General features: G+C 47.6%; 1 protein-coding gene across 8 annotated transcripts in view; it reads right to left on the bottom strand.

The window, feature by feature from the left end:
• HECTD4 (HECT domain E3 ubiquitin protein ligase 4) overlaps positions 1-26,177 on the bottom strand; it is a 4,298,785-nt gene that overhangs the window by 497,179 nt on the left and 3,775,429 nt on the right. For all 8 annotated transcript variants that reach the window (XM_069619495.1, XM_069619492.1, XM_069619493.1 and 5 more), the window contains one exon: positions 4,545-4,668. In XM_069619495.1, coding sequence (XP_069475596.1) covers positions 4,545-4,668 — 124 coding nt within the window. The remainder of the gene's footprint in view (positions 1-4,544; positions 4,669-26,177) is intronic.

Raw genomic sequence — 26,177 nt, 5'->3', positions numbered from 1 at the left:
CATCAGGCAAGATGCTCACTGGCTCCCTGTACGAGACAGAATCACTCTCAGATCCCTCGTCATTGTCCATAAATGCCGCGCCAATGATGCACCCAACTACCTGGCAGACAAGTGCCACAATCACACATCAACTAGACCAACCAGAACGCCATACTCACATTGCCTTTCCGTTCCCAAATTCTCCCTAAAAAAAGCAGGTGGCGCCAGCTTCCCGGTCCTCGCTGCCAAACTATGGAACGCTATGCCACTAAACCTTAGAACAGAACCCTCCTTTTGGACTTTTAGAGCCAAAACTAAAACATGGCTTTCGAATAAAAACTCTGCTTAATGTACTTCTTCTCCGCATTGCCTTGTCGACCATCTTGTAACCTGGTCTACCACACTTATTGTTGTTATTTCACAGTCTGTATTGTATATTTCTGCCATGTTGTAACTGTATCTAAGTCTCCGGCGCCCGGTTACCCCAGGGTTCGGCATGCGGTATAAATAAAGAAACTAAACTAAACTAAACATGTCCTCGCCCAGTCCGGGGCGATGAAGATCATGGTCGCTTGAAACCTCTTCAACCTCCTGAGAACCCATGGGATGACAGGAATCAGAGGGAAGGTGTAGTGGAGAGGGAAGGTCCAATCCACCAGGAACGTGTTCCCTCAGTGCACCGTTTGCTGGGAATTCCCTCAATCAAAACTGTCTGCAGTTCCTTTTGGACTCTGAGGCAAACAGATCCACTGCTGGGTACCCCAGAGAGAGAAGACCTCCTCCAGGACTTCCTGGCACACTTCCCACTTGTGTGAGACCGTGCTCTGCCTGCACAGAGCATCAGCAAAGTTGTTCTCTGTCCCTGCCAGATGAACTGCAGAGATCAAGACTGGATTCTCCTCCAACCAGAACCACATCTGCATAGCCACTCTGCAAAGGGGGAGGGAGCCCACGCCACCCTGCTTGTTCAGGTAGTGCATGACCACTGTGTTTTCTGTCAGGATCAGAACATTCTTCCCCTTTGAGAGACAATGCAAAAGCCAGCAGGGCTAGCCTGATGGCTCGCAACTACAGCCTGTTGATGTGCCACCTGGCTTCCTTCGCTGACCAAAGACCACTCACCTGCAAATCTTCGCAGTGAGCATCCATACCCTTCAGAGATGCATCCGTGGCCACTCAGGTCTAAGACCAAGGAGGCCAGAAGGGTTCCCCCAACATAAGAAATCTGCGATCGGTCCACCTGCTGAGGTTGTGGACCACTTGGTTGGACACCTTGAGGGGATCAGTAAGCGCTCCGAGGTACTGTGACCACTGACCTCTTAGGAGCCATTGTAGAGATCTCATGCGCAGCCTGGCCTCTGGCACTAGAAAAATACAGGAGGCCATGAGACCTAAGAGGCAGAGGAAGGAAGCCGCTGGTAAGGTGGCATGGTTCTGGAACAAGTGTACCATCTGTGCTATGCTGTTGACTCTCCTCGGGAGGGAAGGCCTTCCCCACCCGGGTGTCTAGGACTGCTGCGATGAATTGGAGCCTTTGGACTGGCATCACATGGGACTTCTTCAAGTTCAGGGAGAGGCCCAGCCTGTGCAGTAGCAAGCAGGTGTCGTCTAGATGAGATAAAACCTTGCCCTGCCGGCTTTCCTCGGATCAGCTAATGGTCCAGGTACAGAAATCCATTGGACCCCGGATCTCCTGAGGTAAGCTGCCACTACTGCCATGAGCTTGGTGAAGACCCGAGGAGTGGTGGTCAACCCAAAGGAAAGCACCTTGAAATGATAAGGCTTGTCCCCTATGAGGAACCTCAGGAACTACTTGTGCTTCTGATGTATCGGCACCTGGAAATAAGTGCCGTACAGATCTATTGACACCAGCCAGTCCTGAAGTTTGAGGGCGTGGCGAATTTCTCACAACGTCACCATCCTGAATGTGTCTTTCCTCGAAACTTGTTCAAGGACCTGAAGAACAGAAAGGGACAGAGACCTACTCCCTTCTTGGGTACTGGGAATACCAACCCAATGTTCTCTTTTCAGGAGGTACCTGTTCCACAGCACCCTTCAACAACAGGACTCGCAGTTCTTCCTAGAGCTCCTGTTCTGGTTGGATTGGAGGTGGTAGGGGTCTGTCCGGTGGTTTTCTCAAGAAGTACAGACAATAACCCCACCGAACTAGCTGCAGGAGCCAGGCCTCCAAGGTAATCTCCTCCCACTGGGGCCAATGTTCTGCTAATGGTCCCCCAACCGGTAAGCCGCGGGAGTGAAAATCAAAGTGGCTTAGAGGGCGGTGACAACCCTGCTGCTCCTTGCTGGCCTCTGGAAGCCTCTCTGCCCCTTTTGGGGCACGGGTAACGCTTCTACCCCTGCCTGGCATGTGGGAGCTGTGCTCTCCTGCCATAAGGCACATAGCGCCTCTAGCGTCTGCCTCTAAAGGCATAGCTGAAGGCAGGTTTGGCCAGCTGCGCAGCTAGGCCCTGTGATTTTGTGGCTAATTTAGACTCTTTAAACGGTTCCAAAGAGTCATCAGCCTTCTGGCCAAAAAGAGACTATCCCTCGAAAGGCATGTCCAGTAGCCTATTTTGGTTGTTTGGAGAAAAGCCAGAGGTTTTGAGATAGGCTTGCCTCTCAACACTACCGATGACCCCATGGAATGGCCAACGCAGTTGGCCACGCCCAGGCCAGTTTGCAACGACTGCTTGGCTACCTCATTCCCATCTTCCACCAGCTCTGCGAACCCATCCTGCATTTCACCTTCGGTGATGTAATGCGTGGCCTGCTCCACTAACCAAAACCAAAAGCCAAAATAATATTTTGCAAACCCACATGCCCTATTGGTGGCTTTCAATGCCATGCTGCCAGAAGTAAAGACCTTCTTGGCCATTGCGTCCAACCTTTTACCCTCCCTGTCCGGAGGCAGATTCGAAGTGGATGGCACAGGTCTGGTGGTGATTGTGGCTGCCTGCAAAACAAACACTTCTGTAGAAGGGTGAGAAGCCAGGTAAGATGGTTCTCCTCTTGGCAACCTGTACTTCCCCATAAAGTTACAGTTGACCGGGGCAATGAAGCATGGATGCTGCTACAAGAAAGCTAGTGGGTCTGCAATTGCCAGATTAAGTGGCATGTTATGCTCTGTCACAGGGCCTTCATCTAAAATGTCATACAATTTGTAGCCCTGAACAGGCGCTGAAGAGGACTTCGAACCTAGGATGTCTACTACCCTTTCTACTAGGGCCCTAAACTTAGCATGGGAGTGTGTGTGAAGGGCTGACACTGCCAAGTTCCACATCTGAAGACGTGTCCAGGCCGCTGACATTGTGTAATCCTTGGGGGCTAATGCCAGCAGGTCCGCTTGGTTGTCGAATAAATCAACACCTCCCAACTCTGTATCGATGTCCCCCTGTTCATCGCCAAAAATCGATGCCATGGACTCAAAGAATACGGACCTGGAGAGCGGGACAAAGGATCCGTCGGCGCCAAGGGAACAGCCGTCAGTGGCAGTCAAGGCTTGGGTATTACTGTGACGTCAGGAACGTTAGCCTCTTGATGACCTTGAGAAGGACCGGCCGTTGATGGTTTCTGCGCCTTTTTGGCTTCGAGCCCAAAGGCTTCTTCGATGCCGATGGCGGTTTGGCATGTGTGGGGTCGAGAGTGCCGAGCGCCGCTTTTGCCACCAAGGCTTGCTGTTCGTGAGAATGCAGGGGGAGGAGTACCTGCACCTGCAGCAACCTGTGTCTTAAACATGTCTAACTTTCCCACTCTTCACGTGTGAGCGGCCCAGCCGAGGGCTTACCTTTTCTGACGAAGAGCTGGACTTGTGTCGATAGCGCCTCTTTCTCTTACGTGATGAAGACGAGGCTCCACGAGTGTGATCGCTTTTTGGCTTTCTGCCAATGCTTTTCCTTCTCTTTTTTTGGGGTGGGTCCTTCTGTCTCGGCCTGGGAGGACTGGACGAACGACCGTTCCAGAAGTTTTGGGACGGTCTGCCCAAAGCAAGTTTGGCTGCCTGCTCACTAATGGACTTCAAATGCATTTTGGAGCACGACGCACATCCCTCCGGGTCTTGATCCGTACCCAGACACCCGAGACAAATGTTGTGCGTGTCGATAACCGACAGTTTGAAGTCGCAGTCAGTGCACCTTTTAAAGCCTGAAATCTGGGAAGCAGAAATTGCAGTCGAGGTTTTAGGAACAACATTTTAGGCCAAAACACTGAATCAAAGACCTGATGTTGAGGACCTGAAGCGGCGTGCGAGTGCACAAAAAAAAAGAAATGAGGTATGGGGCATAGTGACGTGGTATATTTACGACATCTGACATCATATCCGGAACGGACGATCGAGCTATCAGATGAGGAATCTGCGGGAGAAAAGCAATCTATTGAATATATGTTCATTGCACATTGTATTAAATAGCAGACCATTATGTGTACTGAAGATTTCCAAATAACCTGTTCACATTGATACACAAAGTACAGACAGCAAAGATGTGGTGCCACATTTGAATTTAGAAGACATGATGAATCAGAGTGCTATGAATGTACAATGAATAAACAAAAAGACATTAAGGATTTACCTTTCAAAGTGAAGATCATATCCGCAGGATAAAATAGCTCTCCAAACACTACGGATATCCTGTTTTGCTCGATCAACCACAAATTTGTGAAATCCTTCCAGTGTCAAATACTTCTCCTCTGGAACTGATTGCAAACAGGTTTGCCATAAAAAGATAAGAAAATATTATGGGTGATACGCAGAAATGTTTCTACCTTTGAACAGTCAATTTTAATGAACTTCTCAAAAAGAGAACCCTATTAAATAAATGTGATACAACTTACAAAAAAGAATTATATAGGTTTAAAAAAAAAACTTTAAACCTACAGTAGAAATCGATTTTTAAAGTGGGTGAAAAATGTACATCTACATTTCAATTTAATAGGCTATCCCTTTTTATCACTTCAAGCTCACATTGCACTTTATCCAAATTGGTCAATCTAGTTGGGCATTTTTCTCATGGAATGAAATTCCCTGTGCATTGGCTCATTGATTCAGATACTTCCAAAATAGCACATTGGATAACAGCAGCAGTAAGCCACAGAGTCACTATTATGGTGGCTGTGAAGGTAGAGGTGAGCATGATTTACAGCAAAAGGTGTGTTACCAGAAAATTAGCCACTACAAAAATTCAATATGGTCTAATTTCTCTTCTTATTTTAACTCCTCACTCCATAGGTAAAACCAAAAAACAGAAGACATTTTAGCAGTTTAAAACTAATTTACCGACACTTTTAAGGCATGAAATATTTCTTACTCGGGGAGCAAAGCGCTCACATCACAAAAGTGGAATATAAGAAGTGTTATTATTTGACTGGAGGTACGAATGTATGATTTGTCCTAAACACCATATTTTCTTGGAAAAGTCTACATTAGAAGGGTCACATTTAAAGTAAGTTATTTCATGCAACTCTTCTTGATTCCTACCAAAAGTTAAACTTTATTTCAATATGCAAGTGCCAATACATTTAAACAGTATTTATGTTTTATGTAAAATATTTATGTTTTATGTAGGAATAGATTCATCAATATCTCAACTGTGAAATGTTCAGTACTGTATAGCAGATCATGTGTCTTAGGGTGAATTCTCATAAATGGCTGATTTCCCTTACCTAATGAGTCCCTCAGCAGCTTTGCTGGATTTCTAGAATTTGTGCGAGGCTTTTTCCCACTCTTACATGTGTTTTGCTGTGTGTGTTTTCACTTTTTGTGTGATCTTGACCACTGGAGCCTCACCTACTCCATGGCCTCATATTTTTATGTGCTACACAGCACCTTCTGTGCAGTGACACAGGGTTGTCTTTGAGACTTCCCACCGACTCCATTTTCTGGGGCTGACTACTGTCCCCCAGAAAAGGGTAAAGTTGCCATTAACTTTACTTTATTCACTTCAAACCACAGACCCAGTACACCCCATCTTATATGGAGTATTGGAAAGGGTTAACTCTTATCCCTTTTTTCTGTGCCTATTGGAGCATTGTTTCTCTCCCTTTACATTAAGACTTGGCTGGGCGCAGTGGTATCTACCCTAACTTTTCCACTGTGATTATCTTATATAAACGTGGTAATGTTTGAGGCTATTATATTAGCCTCGAACATAAACCCGCTTGACCAAATACATATTTTGGCTCTGGTTGGGTTTATTTGCCATTTCTTATTGTTAAAGTCTTTCTCGTGTTTTTCTCTGCACGCCAAACCGGGGATGATTCCTTTGTTCGCTGTCTTTTTGCGGGCTTCAGCACAGAAGCCCTCCTTAAGGCGCCTGAATGTCTAGGTCGGCAGGATGTGAGGGAGGGGTCTTCGGACCCCTGCCATGGGTTCCCTTGGTAACCCAAGTGTAACGCTCACCTGATTCCCACGGAGGCGCAGGTCTGGCTTCGAGTGCTGATGCTTCTTCAATGGTGAAGCGCAGGACTCTGAAGATGGACAGGAAGGGCCCTCAACTCTGGCTTCTCCGGCTCGCAGGAATATTCCCCTGTGCGTGAAAAGGGAGTATTACCTACTGACTGAGTTATGATCAAGCCTCCCACTCTCTTCCAACCCTCCACGATACCCTTCCACGATTCCCCGTGAAGTCTCACCTTAGGGTCAGGAAGGATGAGCTCCCCATCCTGCTTCTGATGCAGGGGCGCGTTGAAACCCAGTTACTTCACTGGATTGAGGATTGATGGGAGTTCAGGTAAGCTTGACTATTCAGGTAAGGCTCTGTAAAAGTTATGTTGCAAGTTCAAAAGTCCAAGCTTAATAATAATGTTCATTGTCTTTTTGCAGCAAGCGCTAATTTTTATGTCCTTTTTTCCCCTTAGGGGCCGGGGTTCGGAATGCCGGAGATATGGCACCGACCCGAAGTGAAACGTGCAGTTCCAGTTCCAGTAAATGGCAGGTTAGTTCTGGATGAGCGCTCGGGAACTGACTTTGCATACGCTCATTCAATGTCTTTGTCTTTTTTCCCCATAGGGGCCGGGGTCCGGAAAATGCCTGGAAGCGGCAAGACCCGAAATGAAACGAGGTAAGTCTTATTCCCTTCCTTCTCTCACCTCTTATTCTTGTCTTTTTCTCTAGGCTCTGGGAAGTGGCTTTGTATCCGGATGATCGCTGCTGAAGATGGATGAACCCAGGAAAGGTGAGTAAAATGCAGCGCTGCAGCGATCGTAACGAAATGCTTTTAAAAATAATGTCTTCCCTTTCAGGATCGTCGGTGATGTCTCCGTGGTGCAGATTTAGCTGGTAAGGTCTCTTGTCTCCCTTTGCAGGTGACCCAGGATGCTGGCAGGCGTGGCTGAACTCCAGAAGCAGGAGCTGACACGGTGAGCGTCCAGCTGCGAGGAGCAGAACAACACGAAGCGTGAGTTGCTGATCGGGTGTGGTTTAAATAGCTTTGGAAGAAGTCCCAAGTGTGTATCCTTCCTCCGATCAGGTATGTATCCTTCCCCGACCACACCCGGGTGGAAAATAGTCGCACAGGTAAAGTAGTTCCATTCAGGCCTCAAGAGGGCCTGGATGTGGCAGCATGGTCTGCATCAGGTAAGTGCACATGAAAACACTTGCACACATGTATAGCTTTATGAGCCTGGCGCCTAAGGCGCCAGGACAGAGGTCCAACATGAGCCTGGCGCCTAAGGCGCCAGGACTGCGTCCAAAGGGCCCCAGCTTGGGCCCGCTGGCACTCCCCTGGGGGAAATGATGCCTGCCTCTGGGGTCGCTGGGTCGTACCTGGCTCCTTGGAGGTAGGCATCATGACAGTACCCCCCCTCAAGGCCCCTCCCAAGGTTCTTCCCTCCGGGGGTTTGGGCTTGTTCGGAAATCTCCGGTGAAACCTTTGTACTAATCGAGGTGCGTGGACATGGTTTCTAGGCTCCCACGATCTCTCTTGAGGTCCATATCCCTTCCAGTCAACAAGATAGAAGAGTTTCGACTTTACCACCTTGGAGTCTAAAATGTCTTTAACTTCGAATTCTAATTCCCCTTCAACTTGAACTGGATCTGGAGGCTTGGACAATCGGGTTCCTGGTTGTACTGGCTTCAAAAGTGATGCATGAAAAACTGGATGAATACGCATGTTGGACGGTAGATCCAGTTTAAAGGCCACTGGGTTGATTATAGCTTTGATGGGATAAGGTCCTATGAATCTGGGATTGAAGGTTCGCGGGCCCTTGAGGGGTAAATGTTTTGTTTCTAGCCATACCTGGTCTCCTACTTGGTAAGTAGGAGTTTTACTTCGGTGCAAATCAGCGTTTTCTTTATACTTTTTCTTGGCTCGCTGTAAATGAGTTGCAGCTTCTTTGAAGGCTCGGGTTATTGTGGAATGCAGATGATTTACTGCGGGCATTTCCAGGGTCAGAGGTGGATCTAGGTCAGAGGTCCGAGGATGGTGACCATACAAAGTATAAAAGGGGGTTTGTCCGGTTCCAGAATGCACTGAATTGTTGTATGCATATTCTGCGATCCAAAGGATGTCTTTCCAATTTAACTCGGATTGGTGTAACATGCACCAAAGATATTGCTCGAGAGTCTGATTGGTTCTCTCGGTTTGTCCGTCGGTCTGGGGGTGGTGGCTGGTGGATAACCGCATATCTATTTGTGCTAGTTGGCAACACTTCTTCCAAATATTTGAGATAAATTGACTTCCACGATCCGAGACTAATATGGAAGGGAAACCATGTATGCGAACTATATTCTCCAGGAATTCCTTGGCCAAGGTGGAAGCTGAAGGCAAACCCTTTAAAGGGATAAAGTGGGCCATTTTGGAGAATAGGTCCACAATTACAAGGATTGTGTTGTAACCAGCACAAGGAGGCAGATCTGTTATAAAGTCCATTGACAGGGTGTTCCATGGCGCCGGTGGAATATCCAAGGGTTGAAGTAGGCCGGCTGGCCTTTTCTTTTGAGCCCTGTTTTGGGCGCAAATTCCACAAGACAGTACAAAAGACTTTATGTCTTTTCTCCAAGAAGGCCACCAGAAGTGGCGTTTGATTTTTTCCTCCGTTTTAGCGATACCAGGGTGTCCTTCCATTAAAGATTCATGATGATGGGCAATAACAAGTTCTTGCAATTCTTTCCTTGGCAGAAACAACCGCTCCTGTAAGTAGGGTAAGTCATCCTTAACGGTGTAATGAGGACCCTTTTGACTCCATTCCAGTAAGGTTGAAGAGTCTAGAAGTTGTTTTACTTGCGTTTGGATGTCCTCAATAGTTTGCAATGAAGTTAAGCCTAAGATTCTTTGCTCAGGTATGATGGGCACAGGTTCTAAGCTCGAATTAGGTTCTTCCATGCCAATCCGGGATAAGGCGTCCGCTTTTCCATTCTTGCAGCCAGGGCGATAGGTAATTACAAAATCAAATTCCGCGAAGAATAGAGCCCATCAGAGTTGTCGTGAAGATTGAGCTTTGGCCGTTTTTAAATACTGTAAGTTTCTGTGATCCGTAATTACGGTGATGGTGTGTCTTGCCCCGAGAAGGTAGTGACGCCAAGCCTTGAAAGCAGATTTGATGGCCAGTAACTCTTTATCGGTGATTGCGTAGTTGATTTCAGGAGGAGAACATTTTCTGGACCAAAAGGCCACTGGGTGTAGTTGGTTAGTTTTTGGGTCTCTTTGCGACAGGACAGCTCCCATGGCCGAACTGGATGCATCGGTTTCCACTATGTACGGGAGATCTGGGTGCGGGTGCTTCAATACAGGTGCAGAGGTGAATTTGGTTTTCAGGTCCTGGAAGGCTTGTTCGGCCTCAAGAGTCCATTCAAAGTGTTTGTTTTTCTTTAGGAGAGCGGTGATGGGTTGGACTGTTCGGGAAAATTCCGGGATGAATCTTCGATAGAAATTGGCAAAGCCGAGCATGCTCTGAACTCCCTTCACCGAGCTTGGAGATGGCCATTTGAGGATGGCGTCCACCTTTCGCGAGTCCATTCGGACTCCTTGAGGTGTCAGGATGAATCCGAGAAACTCAACTTCTGGGGTATGAAAAACGCATTTTTCGAGTTTTGTAAATAATCTGTGCTGGCGCAGTTTCTCAAGAACTGCCCTAACATGTTTTCTGTGCTCAGATTCTGAAGAAGAGTACACCAGGATGTCGTCAATGTAAACAATGACACAGACATCGATAAGTTCCCGAAGAACATCATTCATAAAGTACTGAAAGGCGGCAGGTGCATTGCACAAACCGAAGGGCATCACCTGATATTCGAAGAGCCCAAACTTGGTGCGGAATGCAGTCTTCCATTCGTCGCCTTCTTTTATGCACACCAGGTGATCAGCTCCTCGGAGATCTAACTTGGTGTACACACAAGCGTCTTTCACCTGGTCGATAAGCTCAGGGATCAAGGGCAGAGGATAACGATTCTTAATCGCTATTTGATTTAGGGCGCGATAGTCTATACACGTTCTAAGGTCGCCTTCTTTTTTCGGCACGAAGAACAGAGCTGAAGAGACAGGAGACTTGGACGGGTGAATAAAACCATTGGCTAGGTACTGATCTAAATACTGACGCAAATGCAGGTTCTCAGGTTCCGTAAGAGCATAAATCCTACTACAAGGTAGTTGAGCATTGGGTACCAGATCGATTTGGCAATCATAAGACAGATGGGGAGCTAACGTGTTAGCCTGTTCTTTCTGAAAAACATCTTGGAATTCTTGGTATTCTGACGGTAGCTGTACAGGGGTGGAAGTTGCTGAGGCTAGACCCATAGCTGGATTTCTTGGATAACAAGTTGGTTCACAATCAGGAAAACTTATCTTCTTTGCTCGCCAGTCAATTCTGGGATTATGTGTTTCTAACCAAGGAATTCCAAGAATTACTTGAAATTGTGGGGCCTTGATCACATCAAACACGATTGCTTCCCGATGTCCATCCTGACCCACCAGTGTCACTTCAACAGTGGAATGTGTTACAGGCCCTGAGGCTATTTCGGTTCCATCTACTGTAGTAATGACATCTTGGGTTACTTTCGGGCGGAGAGGAAGCTTAATCCTGGAAGCCAATTCACGGTCTATGTAATTTCCAATAGCTCCACTGTCGATGTATGCTTTTATAGCATGCAACTGCTGAGGCTGTTTTGGGTCCACGAGCACCATTGGCATGACAAAATGCGAGGTCAAAGAGTTAGTTTTCATGCTCGGCAAGCGGACCTCTACGCTTGCCGGGCTAGGTCATTTCCCGAATCAGGTGTCACTAATTCGTTATCAGTAGCTCCAACCACCTTCTTAAGCGGTTTAACTGGACAATTTCGAAGAAAGTGACCGGAAGTCCCGCAATACAGACAAAGTTGCATTTGCCGCCTTCTCTCTCGTTCTTTCTGCGTTAATGGTCCTTTAACACCAACGATTTGCATAGGTTCAGATACGTCGGTACTCTTGGAGTTAGCGTGGGTTTTGATCGGTGCTCGGTTTTCATTCTTGAACCGACCTGCTTTTCTATTTTGAAGTCTGTGATCAAGTTGAACCACCAAGTCAATGTAGTCTGCGCAGACCTGGGGTGGGTTTACTATCTGAGCTAGAACATCCTTAAGCTCTCCTTGCAGGCCTCGATGAAACAATGTGATCCTTTTGCTTTCTGGCCATCCAGTTTCCACAACCAGTCTGTTAAAGGTGGCTATGTAGGACAGAAGATCCTGATTACCTTGTCGTAAGGATAGCAGTTTGTTATCAAGGGCCTGTCCTTGAGAGTGTCGAGTGAACAATCTTTCCATGCTGGCCTGGAAGCCCTGAAGATTCTGGAGAATGGGATCATCTTGATTTACCAATGGAATAGACCAATCGGTAGCACTACCACTGAGGTAAGATAGTATAAAGGCTACCTTAGTCTGGTCGTTAGGGAAGGCTCCGGGTCTGCATAGAAAGTGTAAACGACATTGGTTCATAAAGACGGCATATTTCTTGGGATCCCCCGCAAAACGTGCAGGCGGGGCCAAAGGCATGTGTCCAGGTAGATTAATTTGTACCGGGTTACTCAAACCCATTGATGTGGAAATGTCTCCGGAATTAGGTAAAGGAGTGTGCCCTGCCTGGGCCTGTAATAACCTTTTGGCTAGGTCATCTGTTCTTTCCTTGGATAAGATCAGTTCTCTTTCACTGGATTGAGGATTGATGGGAGTTCAGGTAAGCTTGACTATTCAGGTAAGGCTCTGTAAAAGTTCTGTTGCAAGTTCAAAAGTCCAAGCTTAATAATAATGTTCATTGTCTTTTTGCAGCAAGCGCTAATGTTTATGTCCGTTTTTCCCCTTAGGAGCCAGGGTTCGGAATGCCGGAGATATGGCACCGACCCGAAGTGAAACTTGCAGTTCCAGTTCCAGTAAATGGCAGGTTAGTTCTGGATGAGCGCTCGGGAACTGACTTTGCATACGCTCATTCAATGTCTTTGTCTTTTTTCCCCATAGGGGCCGGGGTCCGGAAAATGCCTGGAAGCGGCAAGACCCGAAATGAAATGGGAATGACCCAACAGGTAAGTCTTATTCCCTTCCTTCTCTCACCTCTTATTCTTGTCTTTTTCTCTAGGCTCTGGGAAGTGGCTGTGTATCCGGATGATCGCTGCTGAAGATGGAGGAACCCAGGAAAGGTGAGTGAAATGCAGCGCTGCAGCGATCGTAACAAAATGCTTTTAAAAATAGTGTCTTCCCTTTCAGGATCGTCGGTGATGTCTCTGTGGTGCAGATTTAGCTGGGAAGGTCTCTTGTCTCCCTTTGCAGGTGACCCAGGATGCTGGCAGGCGTGGCTGAAGTCCAGAAGCAGGAGCTGACACGGTGAGCGTCCAGCTGCGAGGAGCAGAACAACGCGAAGCGTGAGTTGCTGATCGGGTGTGGTTTAAATAGCTTTGGAAGAAGTCCCAAGTGTGTATCCTTCCTCCGATCAGGTATGTATCCTTCCCCGACCACACCCGGGTGGAAAGTAGTCGCACAGGTAAAGTAGTTCCATTCAGGCCTCAAGAGGGCCTTGATGTGGCAGCATGGTCTGCATCAGGTAAGTGCACATGAAAACACTTGCACACATGTATAGCTTTATGAGCCTGGCGCCTAAGGCGCCAGGACAGAGGTCCAACATGAGCCTGGTGCGTAAGGCGCCAGGACTGTGTCCAAAGGGCCGCAGCTTGGGCCCGCTGGCACCTGGGGGAAATGATGCCTGCCTCTGGGGTCGCTGGGTCGGACCTGGCTCCTTGGAGGTAGGCATCATGACACCAAGTCGCATTATTGTTTGATTGGCTGAGGGGACTGTCCTTGCCAGGACAGCCACCCTGCTGTGAGATTGACAGCCAGGCTGGATGAATGGGGGAAAACTCCATAAAAAGCTGGTCTCTGGGACTGGAAAGGCAGAGCTGCCACTGGAACGAAAGAACCAACGAGGAACTGGAAGAAGAGGACCGCTACGACGACTGAACCGCCCGGTGAAGCCCTGCTGCAGGTCCGAATTTCCAGAATCCGGCGACAGAGAAGATCCTCCAGGAAACGTCTTCCGTTGAGCTGGTGGGACAACCAGTTCGCCAAACTGCAAGCCAGGACCCCTTTTCTGGTCGAATTCGCAGTACAGAGCTACAGTAGGCCGGATAGCCAGGAAGGTCGGACCCTGCTTGGGTTTTAAGAAGCGCACCTTTTATTTGTTGCTTTGCTCTGCTGCTGGTTTCTTCCCTGGGTAGTGCAGGACCCTCCAGTCTTCCTACTTCTGATCAGTCCGAGAGTCGCTTCAGGAACCGTGAGCCTGCAGGAACTACCAGGAACGTCTGCCTCAGCTACAGCTCCCTCTCAGTTTTAAGGTCCTGTGCAAATCCGGTTGTCTGTTTCATTCAACCGCAGTGAAAGTGTTTGAAATCTTTCTCCAATCCGAGGGCTTGTCCTTCTCTTCGAACTAACTTTTGTATCAACCAACCTCGTCCGGAAACCATGCCACAAACTTTACCGCAAACTACCCTGAACTGTGTGATCTTGAGCAAAAGACTTTTGACCCATTGACTTTGGCCCTAAGCCTTTTCTATCTGATCTCCTTATTGAAGTTCCTCTTGTTCAACTGCCCTGAGTACTTACCTGTTGGTTTCATCTAATTTCTAATAAATGTTGTGTTTCCCTCCCTTTTAAATTGCTGGAGTGCCATTTTGCTCCCACTTCATATTGTGAGCTTAACGTATCTGGAATTTAAGGGAAGTGGTGTGGTGTATTAAGATTGTGATTTTTGTCTTGCTTATAATAGTGTAACATTATACAACTGAAGAGTGAAATAAATGTATATGTTTTTACTTCAAAACCTTGAGTCAGTGTTTGCCTGAAAGATAGCAATTGCTGTCCTTTGTGTAACTATCTTGTACTGCTCACTTACTCTTGAGATAAATCTGGCTGCTGCGCTACTGCTACCACTTTAACTGTGTAGTACAGGCTTGTACCAAAGGTGAATTTGTACTGTCACTTGTAGTCTTAATTGTGTGTGGTGTTCCCAAAGGGTACTGCATACAATTCTGCCTAACAATGTGAAATAAATGGACAACCTACCTAGTGAATTCATGTAAGTAGTGATAGAATTCAAAAAACACATTTGCAGTTTTTCATAGGAGTGCTTTACTTAAGTAATCGTACCCGTGGTAGTGGGCTTGGTCGGCCGGTGCTGGGCTGGGATCAAAGTTATAGACCTGAAGGCCGCAGGTACTACAGCTATTAGCAGAAACCTGTTTTCCGTTTCTATGATAGCTGAAGCTGTGCAGGAGGAGGTGCAAGGGGACTATCCTGGCACACCGGGTAGCAGAAGATGGCAGAGCAGGTAAATGTGAATTTGGTATGGGGACATGGGGAAAATGTGGGTGGGGGAGATGGTGTGGCTGGGGGCAGAGGGGAGTGGCTGTGAAGTGTGCCAGGGCTGGCTGATGGGGACAGACTAGTTGGGAAAGGTGCCAGCCCCAAGATGAATGCAGGTTTAACACGTGAGATTCAGCCCAGGTTCCTGCACTCCTGCTTGGCTGGTGCCTTCTCCCCATGTGTTAATAGCTATTTCTGAATAATATGAATTCTGATGATAGATTAATATGTATTCCCGGACAATAAATTGACCAGATCTTTGTTTCTAAACACATATGTTTGGTAAATGTTTTTGAAAATTGTATGTAAAATGCTGACAAATTTGATCAGGAAATTGTAGTCTTTCAGGCGAAACTTCAGCATATTGTGGGCTAGTCTGTGTATTAATGACATTGCCCTCTTTGGTATATGGGTGAACTGATCACATCAAAGCTGTGTCTATCTGCATTAGGTGGAAAGGTGTGTATGAGATATTGCTTTGACTCTGGTGAGTAATGCAAAGACAGTTTGAGAGAGAGGTGACATGCTCCAATACCGGAACAAGTCAACAAGGTGACTGCTGTTGTCTTTGAAGGTGACCTTGTTACCTTTCGTCACCGGGGATGTTCAACATTCTTCCAGGATAATTTCATCTCCTCGTCATTAGACAAATAGTTGTGCATGTGCAGGTGGTCTACATTACCATACGTCTTCCCTGCCAACAGCCCCTGACTAGCAGAGGGAGAGACTTGATGAGAAACTCTATACTGAGAGCAGAAGGGACCCCATTTGGGAAGAGACCATGAGTACCACTCCCCCCTGCTCATTCATGTGACACATTCTGTTATAGTTATCAATAAAAGAAAATCATAATAGTGCATGCAAAAGAGAAATGCTTTAACTCCTAGACCCAAATTGAAAAACGTTGAACTGTATGGTGATCACTGAAGTTCATTAAGACCATAGATTACACACATTGCTAGAGTGATCTGTTCTCGAAATCTTGAAGAATTAACTATGTATAAATGATAGATCGCTTTATTCAATGCAACTCCATAGCTGCATGAAAATGGGATATTTCAACAGGGTTTGGAGAGTGTGAGATCAAGCTGTTCAACGGTCCAGACTTTCAAAGGAACCATGCAAGAGGCTAGGTCAATCTTGCAATAGGCTGAACCTCAATCTAAATAAGGGTCATAATGAAGGGTCAGTGCTACTGCTACATTTAGCCTTTTATTATGCTATCTTCCTCGCATTAGTACGCCTGACTTTCAGGAACAGTTAGTTGCGTTCCTTGGCTCCCATACTAAATCCAAAACCCCTCTACCCGTGACTGGTGACTTTAATCTGTGGGCCAATGACCCACGGGACTCAGAGGCTGGTGTCCTCTTAAACCTCATGGAGGGTCTGGGGTTTAAACAACAGGTTCCTGTTCCCACCCATGAAGCAGGTAACATACTCGACTGGGTCCTTTGCAGAAACCAGCCGGTCACATCTATAGATGTAAATACATGCTGCTGGTCAGACCATCTTATTTTGCGCAGAGGTACTTGCGCCATCTCGGAGGCAACCTTTAAGTCGGCCATCTCTCCCCAGTTGAAGAACCTCTTGGATGAGGGCACCCCTCTGCTGCACAACTGCATCTCATTTGTAACACAGTATGATAACTTACAACTTCTTAAAAGCACCATACGGAAAGAAGTTCATCGGACAGCCACTTACTGGCTCTCCCCTATTATTTTGGCTGCTAGGCAGACCAAAAGGGTGGTGGAAAGAGGATGGAGAATAAATCCAGATGGCAACTCGCTAGCTCTTTATAAGGAAGCTGTCAAGTCCTAGAAGGATGCTGTCCTAGCGGCAAAAAGAGCCACACTGGAAGAACGTATTCTAGGAGCTATATCAAATACCAGAGAGCTATTTAGAATACTGAATGAGCTTAAAGGAAAAAAACAAAAGCATCAGATAATTGCTGATGACGCTTGGTGTCAAAAGTTGCACAAATGTATAACTCAAAAAGTCAGACAACATTTACACAATATCCCAAACATTATTCACACTAGTAGGTTGATGAGTACATATACTGGAACTCCCGACCCTGACACAGATACTGAGTTTGATTCCTTCTCTTTCAAACATGTCTCAGTCAGCGAACTGACTGCGCAGTTTGCAAATATCAAACCTACTCATTGTAAAGGCAACGTTTTTCCGTCCACATTGTTCAAGGAATTTTTCTCTAGTATTGCTTCACCAGTGACATCTCTCGTGAATCTGTCCTTTCAGGAGCGGAAGGTTCCTGACTGTATAAAGGAGGCCTGGATCACCCCTTTACTCAAATAGGAGGGCTTAGATCCCATGGACCCTCTTAACTATCGTCCAATAATCAACGTCCCGTTCCTTTTAAAACTCTATGACAAGGTAGCCTGCACTCAGTACAGCACATTTGTCGGAGAAAGGGACCTTCTATCCAGCAGTCAGTCCGGATTTCGAAAGAATCACGGAACGCAAACAGCCCTGGTGGAAGTTATATATACCATTGTTGTAATTGTTGATCAAGGGAAACTAGCTATGCTGCTGCTGTTAGACCTGTCCACCGCTTTTGATCTGGTAGATCATGATAAGCTGGCGAACAGGCTAACAAAAGATGGAAAGTGCACCAAATTGGCTGCTAATTGGTTCAGATCCTTCTTGGGCCATAGGAGAGCTAAAGTAGCTGTGGGGGAATGTAAATTTCAACAAATCATGCTCTGCTGTGGTGTCCTGCAAGGGTCTAGCATATCACCCCTGCTATACAACATCTATTCTAAACCGTTCTTTGATGTACTGGACAACATGGGTGCTAAACATGTGAACTATGCTGATGACACCCACTATCTGGTGATTATGAGTCAGATTCGCTTCTTATCAGTGGAGTGTTCAATGTCATCAAAGACTGAATGGGAAAAAACTCCATGGCATTGAACAACAACAAAACGTGCTAAAGTCCAGCAAAACTTAAGCTCCTAGATTCTCCTTATTGGGGAGGACCGAATCCACGTGACCAGCCAGGTTAAAACCTTAGGAGTGTTTTTGGCTGTTTTCCCAGACAGAGTAGCAACTTGTGTATGTGGCCAGATGTGGGGACTGGGCCTATCTGGACCGAGCCCACATCCATGGCAACGTGTGTCTGTTGCTGGGCAGATTCATTAGACAGAGGCTGTGCATGATTGGACAGCCGCAGTCAGTTTGAATGGTGCAGACCTTTACCACTAGTGGGCTTGGGGGCGATTCCAGCTCAAATACTGGCTGAAAGGAGGAGCCCTGAAACCATTCAACAGATCATCGTTGGAGCCAAGACCCCTACAAAGAAGTGCAGCCAGCTGAAGACCAGAGGACGACCGTTGCAGCCAACAAGGAGTATCTACAGCCAAGTCTCAGAGAAGCCCTGTTCCACCCTACACATCTCCAGAAGGCCCTTGTTCCATCCCTGGACTGCTAGGAATAACCTGTTCCGATCCCTGCTCGAGGAGCCGTACCTGCTGAGCCTCCATAAGTGTCACAGGACCATCTGGTGGATGGACCAGTTCTCTTCTGGGCCACCTCGCTACACCGGTCACCTTGAAACCTTGCAGATCTTCAACTGGTGAGACAAGATGCCTTCCCCTGCAGTAGCTGCCTTCCTGATCGATGAGAAGCAGTGCAGGGCCTGTTCCTTTGTTCTTACCACAAGGATCACCTGTCGCCGACTGATCGTGGGAGCCATCCCTGCAACCCGCATTCTTTTTGTCCTGCTGGTCCCCTGCTCCATGGAGGTCTTCAGCCTGTCGTGCCAAGGTTGTCCAGCTGTCCAGTCCTCCGTATCGTCTTGCCAGAGCCTGGAACCGCAGACTGGCGAGACAGAAACCAGGCACCAAAAGTGATCTCTGAAGCCTCTGGTTCTCCCTTTTCCAGACACAGTCTAAACGCAAGGGCCTAGCGGATTTGGAAATCCCTGAAGTGGTTCCTGAACAAATAAGAGTTATGGGGGTGAGTTTTCATATCTATTCCTCCCCCCTCTACCGGCATATGGTTGTATGGGCATAAAGTCCTAACCATACCACACTCTCCCATGCCTGGCCAAAATCAGGTGTGCTCTGGTCAAGGATCCACCCGCCTGGTCTTCCCCTAGAGTAGTGGGATTGGAAGAGGTACCTGTAAGAACTTTACTTACCCTGTTTTTCTGTTTCTGTAATACATACCTGCAACCTTTGGCTTTGTATACTCTTGTTCACAAATCACATAGTGACCCTCCAGCATCCGTACAAAGTGATTCTTGTGGACCTTGGGTCTCTTGGGGCACTAGGCCCATCTCCTAGAAAGGTAGGACTAATTAAGAACTAGCAACCTGAAACCAGGCTCTGTTGTGGGGGTTTGGTTTTCCAACAATGTACTTACCCGTCTCCGTCTGGTTCCAAATTGGTATTTGCTTTCTATTCCACTTGCTTTATCCTACACAGTTGCTTAAGGTATTGCTTTTACTATGGGTTACAATTGTCGAACTGTCCCAAGGTTAAAGTGCTGGTATTCTGCTAGTAGAACCCCCAATCAGTGAATGTATGTGTGTGTATAAGTAGTAGTTGTGTGACAATACCTGGAGTTTTCATTGCTTAGTGTGTACTCAAAAGCCACATGAATAATTGTATATTTTTGTACACCTTCTAACATGAATTATTGGAGTGCTCTGTGTGTGTCTCAATGTAGCACACGACCATCCCACCATATTCCTGAGTCTAAGCCTTACTGCTCAGCTACCCTTCACTGATAGAATTTGGGTAGAAACTAGTGTCATTTCCCGGTTCACTGTAATAGTGTGGCCTCTCAAAATCAAACTCCAGGGTTGAATCTGAAAATCGATCTTAACACCCAGCATTAAATTAGACAAACAGTGATCATGAGTGCAGATTGATGAGTGACATGTGCCGCAAATGTTACAGATAGTATTACTATTTGTCTCCCAATGCCTTCCCATAAAGTTTCTTTCCACCGTTCTCTCTATTGTTTCAAAACCGCAATTCCCAGAATCCGCTTGGAAACAGCCACGAAAATGCACACTGTAACCAAACAACCAGAAAACCAGAAAGGCAACAATTAATGTGGACTGTGCCCTGGCACCCCAACTCAACAGCACCCTCCACTGCAGAAAAGCACAATAATCACCAAAGCAGCTAAAAATGAACTTCCAGACCCACAACACGACATAGAAACAACAGGGAAACCATCTGTGAGCCTCCTGCTCCAGGTAGAGAAGGGTCTCTCTTGCCCCCTCATTTATCCGACTTAGGCAGGGCGATGTCCCTGACAGAGAGATGCACACTCTTACAGGTTAAACAGAGCCCTTTTTACGCAGCAGCCTGTTACACTACGGCAGCAAAGATCTTTCTTACGAAAAACTTCCCGACCATGGAATCCCCTTTGGCATCGTTACAAGTTGCCTTGGAAACTGTTCAGGTCACGTAAACGTGCTAGTCAGCTGATCGGACATGCTTCACTTACATGGAAGCCACGCCCTCTTGTTCCTTAAAGCCTTCAGCTGCGGGAACTTCGTTGCTGCTAATTGTACGTTACTACGTGCCTTTTCGTAGCCCGCCTACGGCACTGTTTGCCTTCCTCGGATTACCCTCCATGAACCTTTGACTCAGAACTCTCCTTACCAGACCTCGGCTTTGTACTCTGTTTCTGCTTATCTGGATTATCCTAAGGACTTGTTGCCACAGTAGTTTTCCTTTACTGCTGTTAAACCGCAGGAGCCTCCCCGCTCAACCTTCAGTTCTACGGGCTCTGCGGCTCTTCACTTCCGCTCAAAACTGAACTCCAGTTCTCATTCATCTTACGCTTGCACGAACGCTTTTGCTTTCCATCTGAGTTCCGGCTCTACGATCAAGATCTACTGAGATCCACTTCAGCACGACGCTGCTTGGTCCTTTTCTTCCTGTTCTATCTGAATCATCTATTTGGAATATAAGACCATTCCGACCAGTGCTGCTTATCACGGACTGCCTATGCTCCAACTATCTGATTAACTGTGTTCGCATACTGAGAAACTGTTTGTTTTTTCTACTGAAGTGCATTTACGAACGCTTTCCAGGACATGCACCAACCCAGCCCTAGTGCGTCCCTCGTGCCGTTCGGGTTATCCTCCTTATACTAACTTTCCCATTTTATTATTTTTTCCTGTCGTTTTCATCAACCATTTGGATTTTGTATTCCTTATTGAAACTGGTCCATGATTTCCTCTCAGGTCTACTCACATACACTATTTCAGGTACCGGCAGTTCTATTGTGTTTAACAGAATTACTTAAAAAGAAACAAGTTAGGCATAATACTCAAAACCTTTCTGTGTCTCTTGCAGCATTGGTCTGGCGGTGCGCTCAATCCCATTCTTTTGCATTATAGACTACTCTGTCTGTTCTTACATAAATAGCAGAGTGGTACATCGTGAAAAAGAGCCCCTCTCTAAGAGGAAGCCTGATTCTTGAAATCAGGGGAACTGGGTTTTCGGAGACGTCTACGGCTCCTCCTACATCTCGATCCAGGTTGGGGTCACGCACACCTTCCGGCTCGGTGAGTAACACAGCCCCCAAGACCTGGGACTCTCTGCCAGAAGAAATTAGAACTATCAACTAAGTGGACAACTTTAAGGAAAAAGGAAGAACATAGCTTTTCAACTAACCATTCCCCCCCAGTTTCCCATAAGTTGAGCTCCATGTTTCGATGTTTGCTTGTTAATCCTTGTCAAGCCCATATGCCTCTGGGTTCTGAGGAGCATGTTATAAATTTGTAAAGTAAAGAAGGCAGTATACAGACGGTAGGGCTTACTGGTAGGTAGCAATAACTCGGGGTTATGGACACCTAGGTTTGGGAGGGAATCCCACAGGAGATGAGGGTAAGGGACGGCCCTAGTGCCACTTCCCAAACCCCTTTTCCATCCAATGCCTTTTGATCCAGCAATTACCTGCCTTTGTCCTCATTATCAATATCTTTTGGCAAATCAATCACACCGTTGCTGCATTTGTGAATAAATACCTTACAATGTCCATTGTAGTCCATAAGTTACTCAGGTCATATGTGACATAAGATAATGCGAAGAAAGAAGCAGCACAGGCACAGCCCGCGGAAGCCTCCACAATCTTACCCAAGCCCCATTTACCCACAGGGGGGCTGCAAGTTGACTCAGGAACAGGGTACAGCCATTTGGGGAGAGCGCAAACAGTCTGCAGACCCAAGGGAGCCATTGGCAGGATCAGACAACTGTCATGATGGGACAGTCTAATCGCCAGTTGGCAGGATTACTTTTAGAGGCCTGGGTCTACGGAGCCACAGGGAGGTGTCAAGTGGAAAACACTAAGCAATACACCGGTGTGGAAGAAGTGCTTACTAGCCTTTACTAATCACAAAGCCCTATCGACTATAGGGCCAAAGTGCTCCCACTCCCTCATTCCTCCTAATTGGCAGCCAGTGTGGGAGTTTGGAGACAGTTCAAGTGTAAAAAGATGTGGAGAGAAATAAAGGAGAAAAGGAAGCTGCTGGGAGAGGACTGACTTGGAGGAGGGAAAGTAAAAAGGGGAGGAAAAGGAAGGCAATATCATGGGAAATTCAGTTCAATTCGGGCAAGTTCAGAGAGTAGGAAGGAAATATCTGACGGTGAAGAAAGAAGTAAAGATGTGCAAGGAGAGGAGGTTGAACAAGGTGTAAATCAAGAGGCAGAAAGAGACCATCAGAAGCACTGGACAGAGGGGTCCAAGAGAATACACCAGCCTTGGCCAAGGCAAAAAGACCAATACTGGACAGGCTGCTGAGGCACAAAAGGGAAACCAGTAGGGCCTGAGCTGAGGTTCGGCCAGGATGAAAGGGCTGAAGAAGCGTAAACACTTGGTAATCTGGGCCTTGAGGCTGGTAGAGTCAAAAGCCTAAAGACTGGAAGTTATGGAAAGAGAAAGGAGAGAGACTTGGGCCCAGGAGCTATAACCACAATTCTGGTGGGCCTGGCAAGCCCACCTTGGTTAAAAAAATAAGAATTGCTGGTGATGGACAAGAAAGAGACTAGCTAGAAGCCATAAACAGATTTGGGAGGGTAGGTCACGTCCACCAAGAGAAATTAAGAAAAAAGGAACGCACTGGGAGGTAAAACCATGAACGCTTTTAAGAACCCTGAGCCACAAAGGCTAACTGAAATATGGATAGGAAGAAGCCTCAAAAACCCTGAGCTAAGTGGGCTCGCTGAGAGACATTGCTAAGGAGACTTGAGAACATGGGCCAGGTTGGCTCCTTAAAACACTATGCCCGGGAGAGCCTCCCAATGAAGAGGGTTAACTGGCACCCTCCATCATGAAGATGCTCTTAAAGTCTGGAAGCAGGTAGCTACCATGGCGGAGCAGAACCTGCAAACAGCTGTTTGTGGGAGGTGAGAAAATAAATTACTGAAGCCTGAAAAGCCACCCAATGCAGACAGGCAAGAGGTCAACTGTCAGCGCAACACACATGCACTCAAACCCTGGAGGGTCAACCGGAGAACTGTGAGTTACTCTGTGTGTAATCCTTTCTGAGCCACCAATCCAGACCATGAACTGATACCATTTAAAGATGTTTCAACAAGAAACCAAGGCTCTTTTGACAGACTGAACTCTGAATTCCTCCCACATTTGTTTGATTTCCCTTGGACCATCTGCACTGTTAGAAGACTCAGAACTATTTACAGACCTTTTAGCACCCTGGCGATCTGTATAATAAACTGGAAGTTCAGAACCCAAAATCCTTTTCGATCCCAATCTGTAACAGATAGAAGAAAGGTTTGAATGTCGAGCAGAAGTGGGGGAACCTGGAACAGAAATTAGAGCAGTTTCAATCATGTATAAATAAAGGTCAATGAACAGTCAGTGCGGGTGTATGATCATAAGGATAAATCAGAAAGAAAGTAACTTGAAGATAGAGGACACACTCACAAACCTTAGAGAGAAAAACAAGTGGGAAATAGGACAGAAATTCAAAGTATGACAGTTTCTTAACAAGTGAAATAATGATGTTTCAGAAGGCAAGATAGCCGATAGTCAAAAGAGAGTTTGAAAAAGGCCACTGGGGGAGGTAGTAATAAGTGTGGGGGAGGTGGTAAGAGATACCGAGAACGGGATATGGTGATAGGAGAGGGACATGATGCATAACAGCAATTGTTTTAAGTTTAATGTGGTCTGTCATTGCATGCACACATAACCCTGCCTCACTCATGGTCCTCCAGCGCATGCTGCAAGGCCCAATTACCAGTCCTTTCATGCGCTCCCATGACTCTGCCCTCCGGTGCCACATCTCAGTCCCCTTTTCTGCATCGATGGGAACGGGCCGATTTCACCAGCACTCCTGGGTTTGGCTTCGGCCATGTAATACCACCCGCTCTTCCTCGGATACTTTCTTCTATCTGTTTGTTTTCTTTTATCAATCAGGTACTTGGTCCTCTGGCGCCACGCTCCTCCCTGGTGCATGTAGACTTCAGAAGGCTTAAGCAAGTGTCCAGCCTGCGAGGAGCTCTTCCCTACATCAGATTCCCACGCTCTTTGCCTCTGCTGCCTTGGCCTGGACCACGGATGGGAAGGTTGTACCGCGTGCAACGCACTCTCTTCGCGTGCCCTGAAGAATAGATGGTAGAGGGAGCTCTTCCAGATGTCGCCTCCAGAGGACCTGAAGGACTTCATGAAGCATCGAACAAAGGCCCAAAGTAGGGACGTTCTTTTCCAGCACACCCCGCAAAGGCGACACCTTCCCAAGGAAACGCCCGAGCGGGAGGAACCGCTCTCATACCAGCACGAGTATCGAGGCATATTCAGCTACCGGCCACCGGGCCGAGGGGTCCGTAGATCCTCCTGAAGACAGTGCTGAGAGACTGGAAGGTTCTTTTACCGGGTGCAACATGGCCGAGGGGGCACCTACACGCAGCACTATCGGCGACTTCGCCGAGGGCGACACGCCTACCAGGCCTCGGCCTGAATTGCAGGGCAGGTCTCATGCTCCACCGGCAAGAGTCCTGGAGGAGGCTGGGCCCAGTGAGCCAAGCACCACGACTTCGGCATGTGGCATGCAGCTCAACAAGATGGCCTACGTGCCAAACAAGATGGCCGCTCTTCTGATACCTCCCCGAGCAACGGTGCAGTTGGGTGAATGAATTAAAAGGTGGGACTGGGGTCAACTAGGTATGTGGCCTACAGCTTATCCATCAGCAGTGCAGGGGAGATTCATGCTGCAACCAACTAGACAGAATATGCACTGGCCCCATCAGCCACCAGCGATCCCGTCAATATCACCTGCCACGCCACCGGTCTGTCAGGACAGGTTCTTTGAAAAGTTCCTCACACTCATGAGATCTCCTCAGATGGGGGCCATTCTCGGGGATGCTATCAGCGACATGCTCCCTCCGGCCCTGCGCCCATAGTCATTCCTCCTATGGCTCCAGCGCCGCTGGCCCCGTTGCAGCCAGCGCTCCCCGAGCCGGTTCTTCGATTCCGCCTACCCTGCCTCCCACAGTCCAGGCGGTTCCGTACCAGCCTCCACTGCAGCCTCTGGCTCTGGTCTCCGCATCTCAACCCTCTGCGCCCAGCGCTCCTCCTCCCACACCAGACAAGCTGGAAGCCCAGGTGGACACAGACCAGGAAGATGAGCCCGACACACCACCGTCAGCCAAAGCCTTCCACGAACGACTTGCAGGGCAGGCAGAGTACCTGGGCCTTCCTCAGCCCGAAGCTGAACAACCAGAGGCAGGGATGCCCTCTGAGGTCCTCACTTTACGCCCCTTGGCTAAAAAGGGGATCCCAATGCAAAGGACATTGTTGCCTTGGCTAAAAAGCAGTGGCTCAAACCCCACTCGGTCCAGCTGATCAATCAACGCCTGGACGCTAAGTACAGGCAAATGGAGGGGGATACACTCTTTCTGTCGGCCCAACCTCTACCACACTCTTCGGTGATTGCCACAGCGTCACTCTACTCAAAGCCTCAGTCGTCCTTGGCCACCTCGTCCTCAGCGCTGCTAGGCAAGGAGGAGAAGATCTTGGAGACGTACGGGAAGAAGCTTTATTCCAACGCTTCCCTGCATCTTCGTGAGGCCACCGCGGATGTCATGCTGGCAGCCGTTAACCAGAGGCTTTGGCGGGAAATAGCCGACTTCCTTCCAGAACATCCAGTACAGAGCCAGTCACGTTTCAAGGCGGGACTGGCAGAGGCTAAAATGATGGTACAGGACATCATGGAATCCACCATGGCCCACATTGACACCTCTGGCCGGGCCATATGCATCGCCACAGACATGAGACGGACGGCCTGGCGCCGGGCTACTAAATTTCATCCGGACATCCAGGAAAGCATATTGGACCATCCATTTGAGGGTGGTGACCTCTTTCACTCCACCACTGACAAGGAGCT

The sequence above is a fragment of the Ambystoma mexicanum genome, chromosome 10, assembly GCF_040938575.1.
Source record: "Ambystoma mexicanum isolate Mex_15411 chromosome 10, UKY_AmexF1_1, whole genome shotgun sequence".
NCBI lineage: Eukaryota > Metazoa > Chordata > Amphibia > Caudata > Ambystomatidae > Ambystoma > Ambystoma mexicanum.
This window is presented reverse-complemented; position numbering and strand designations above follow the sequence as displayed.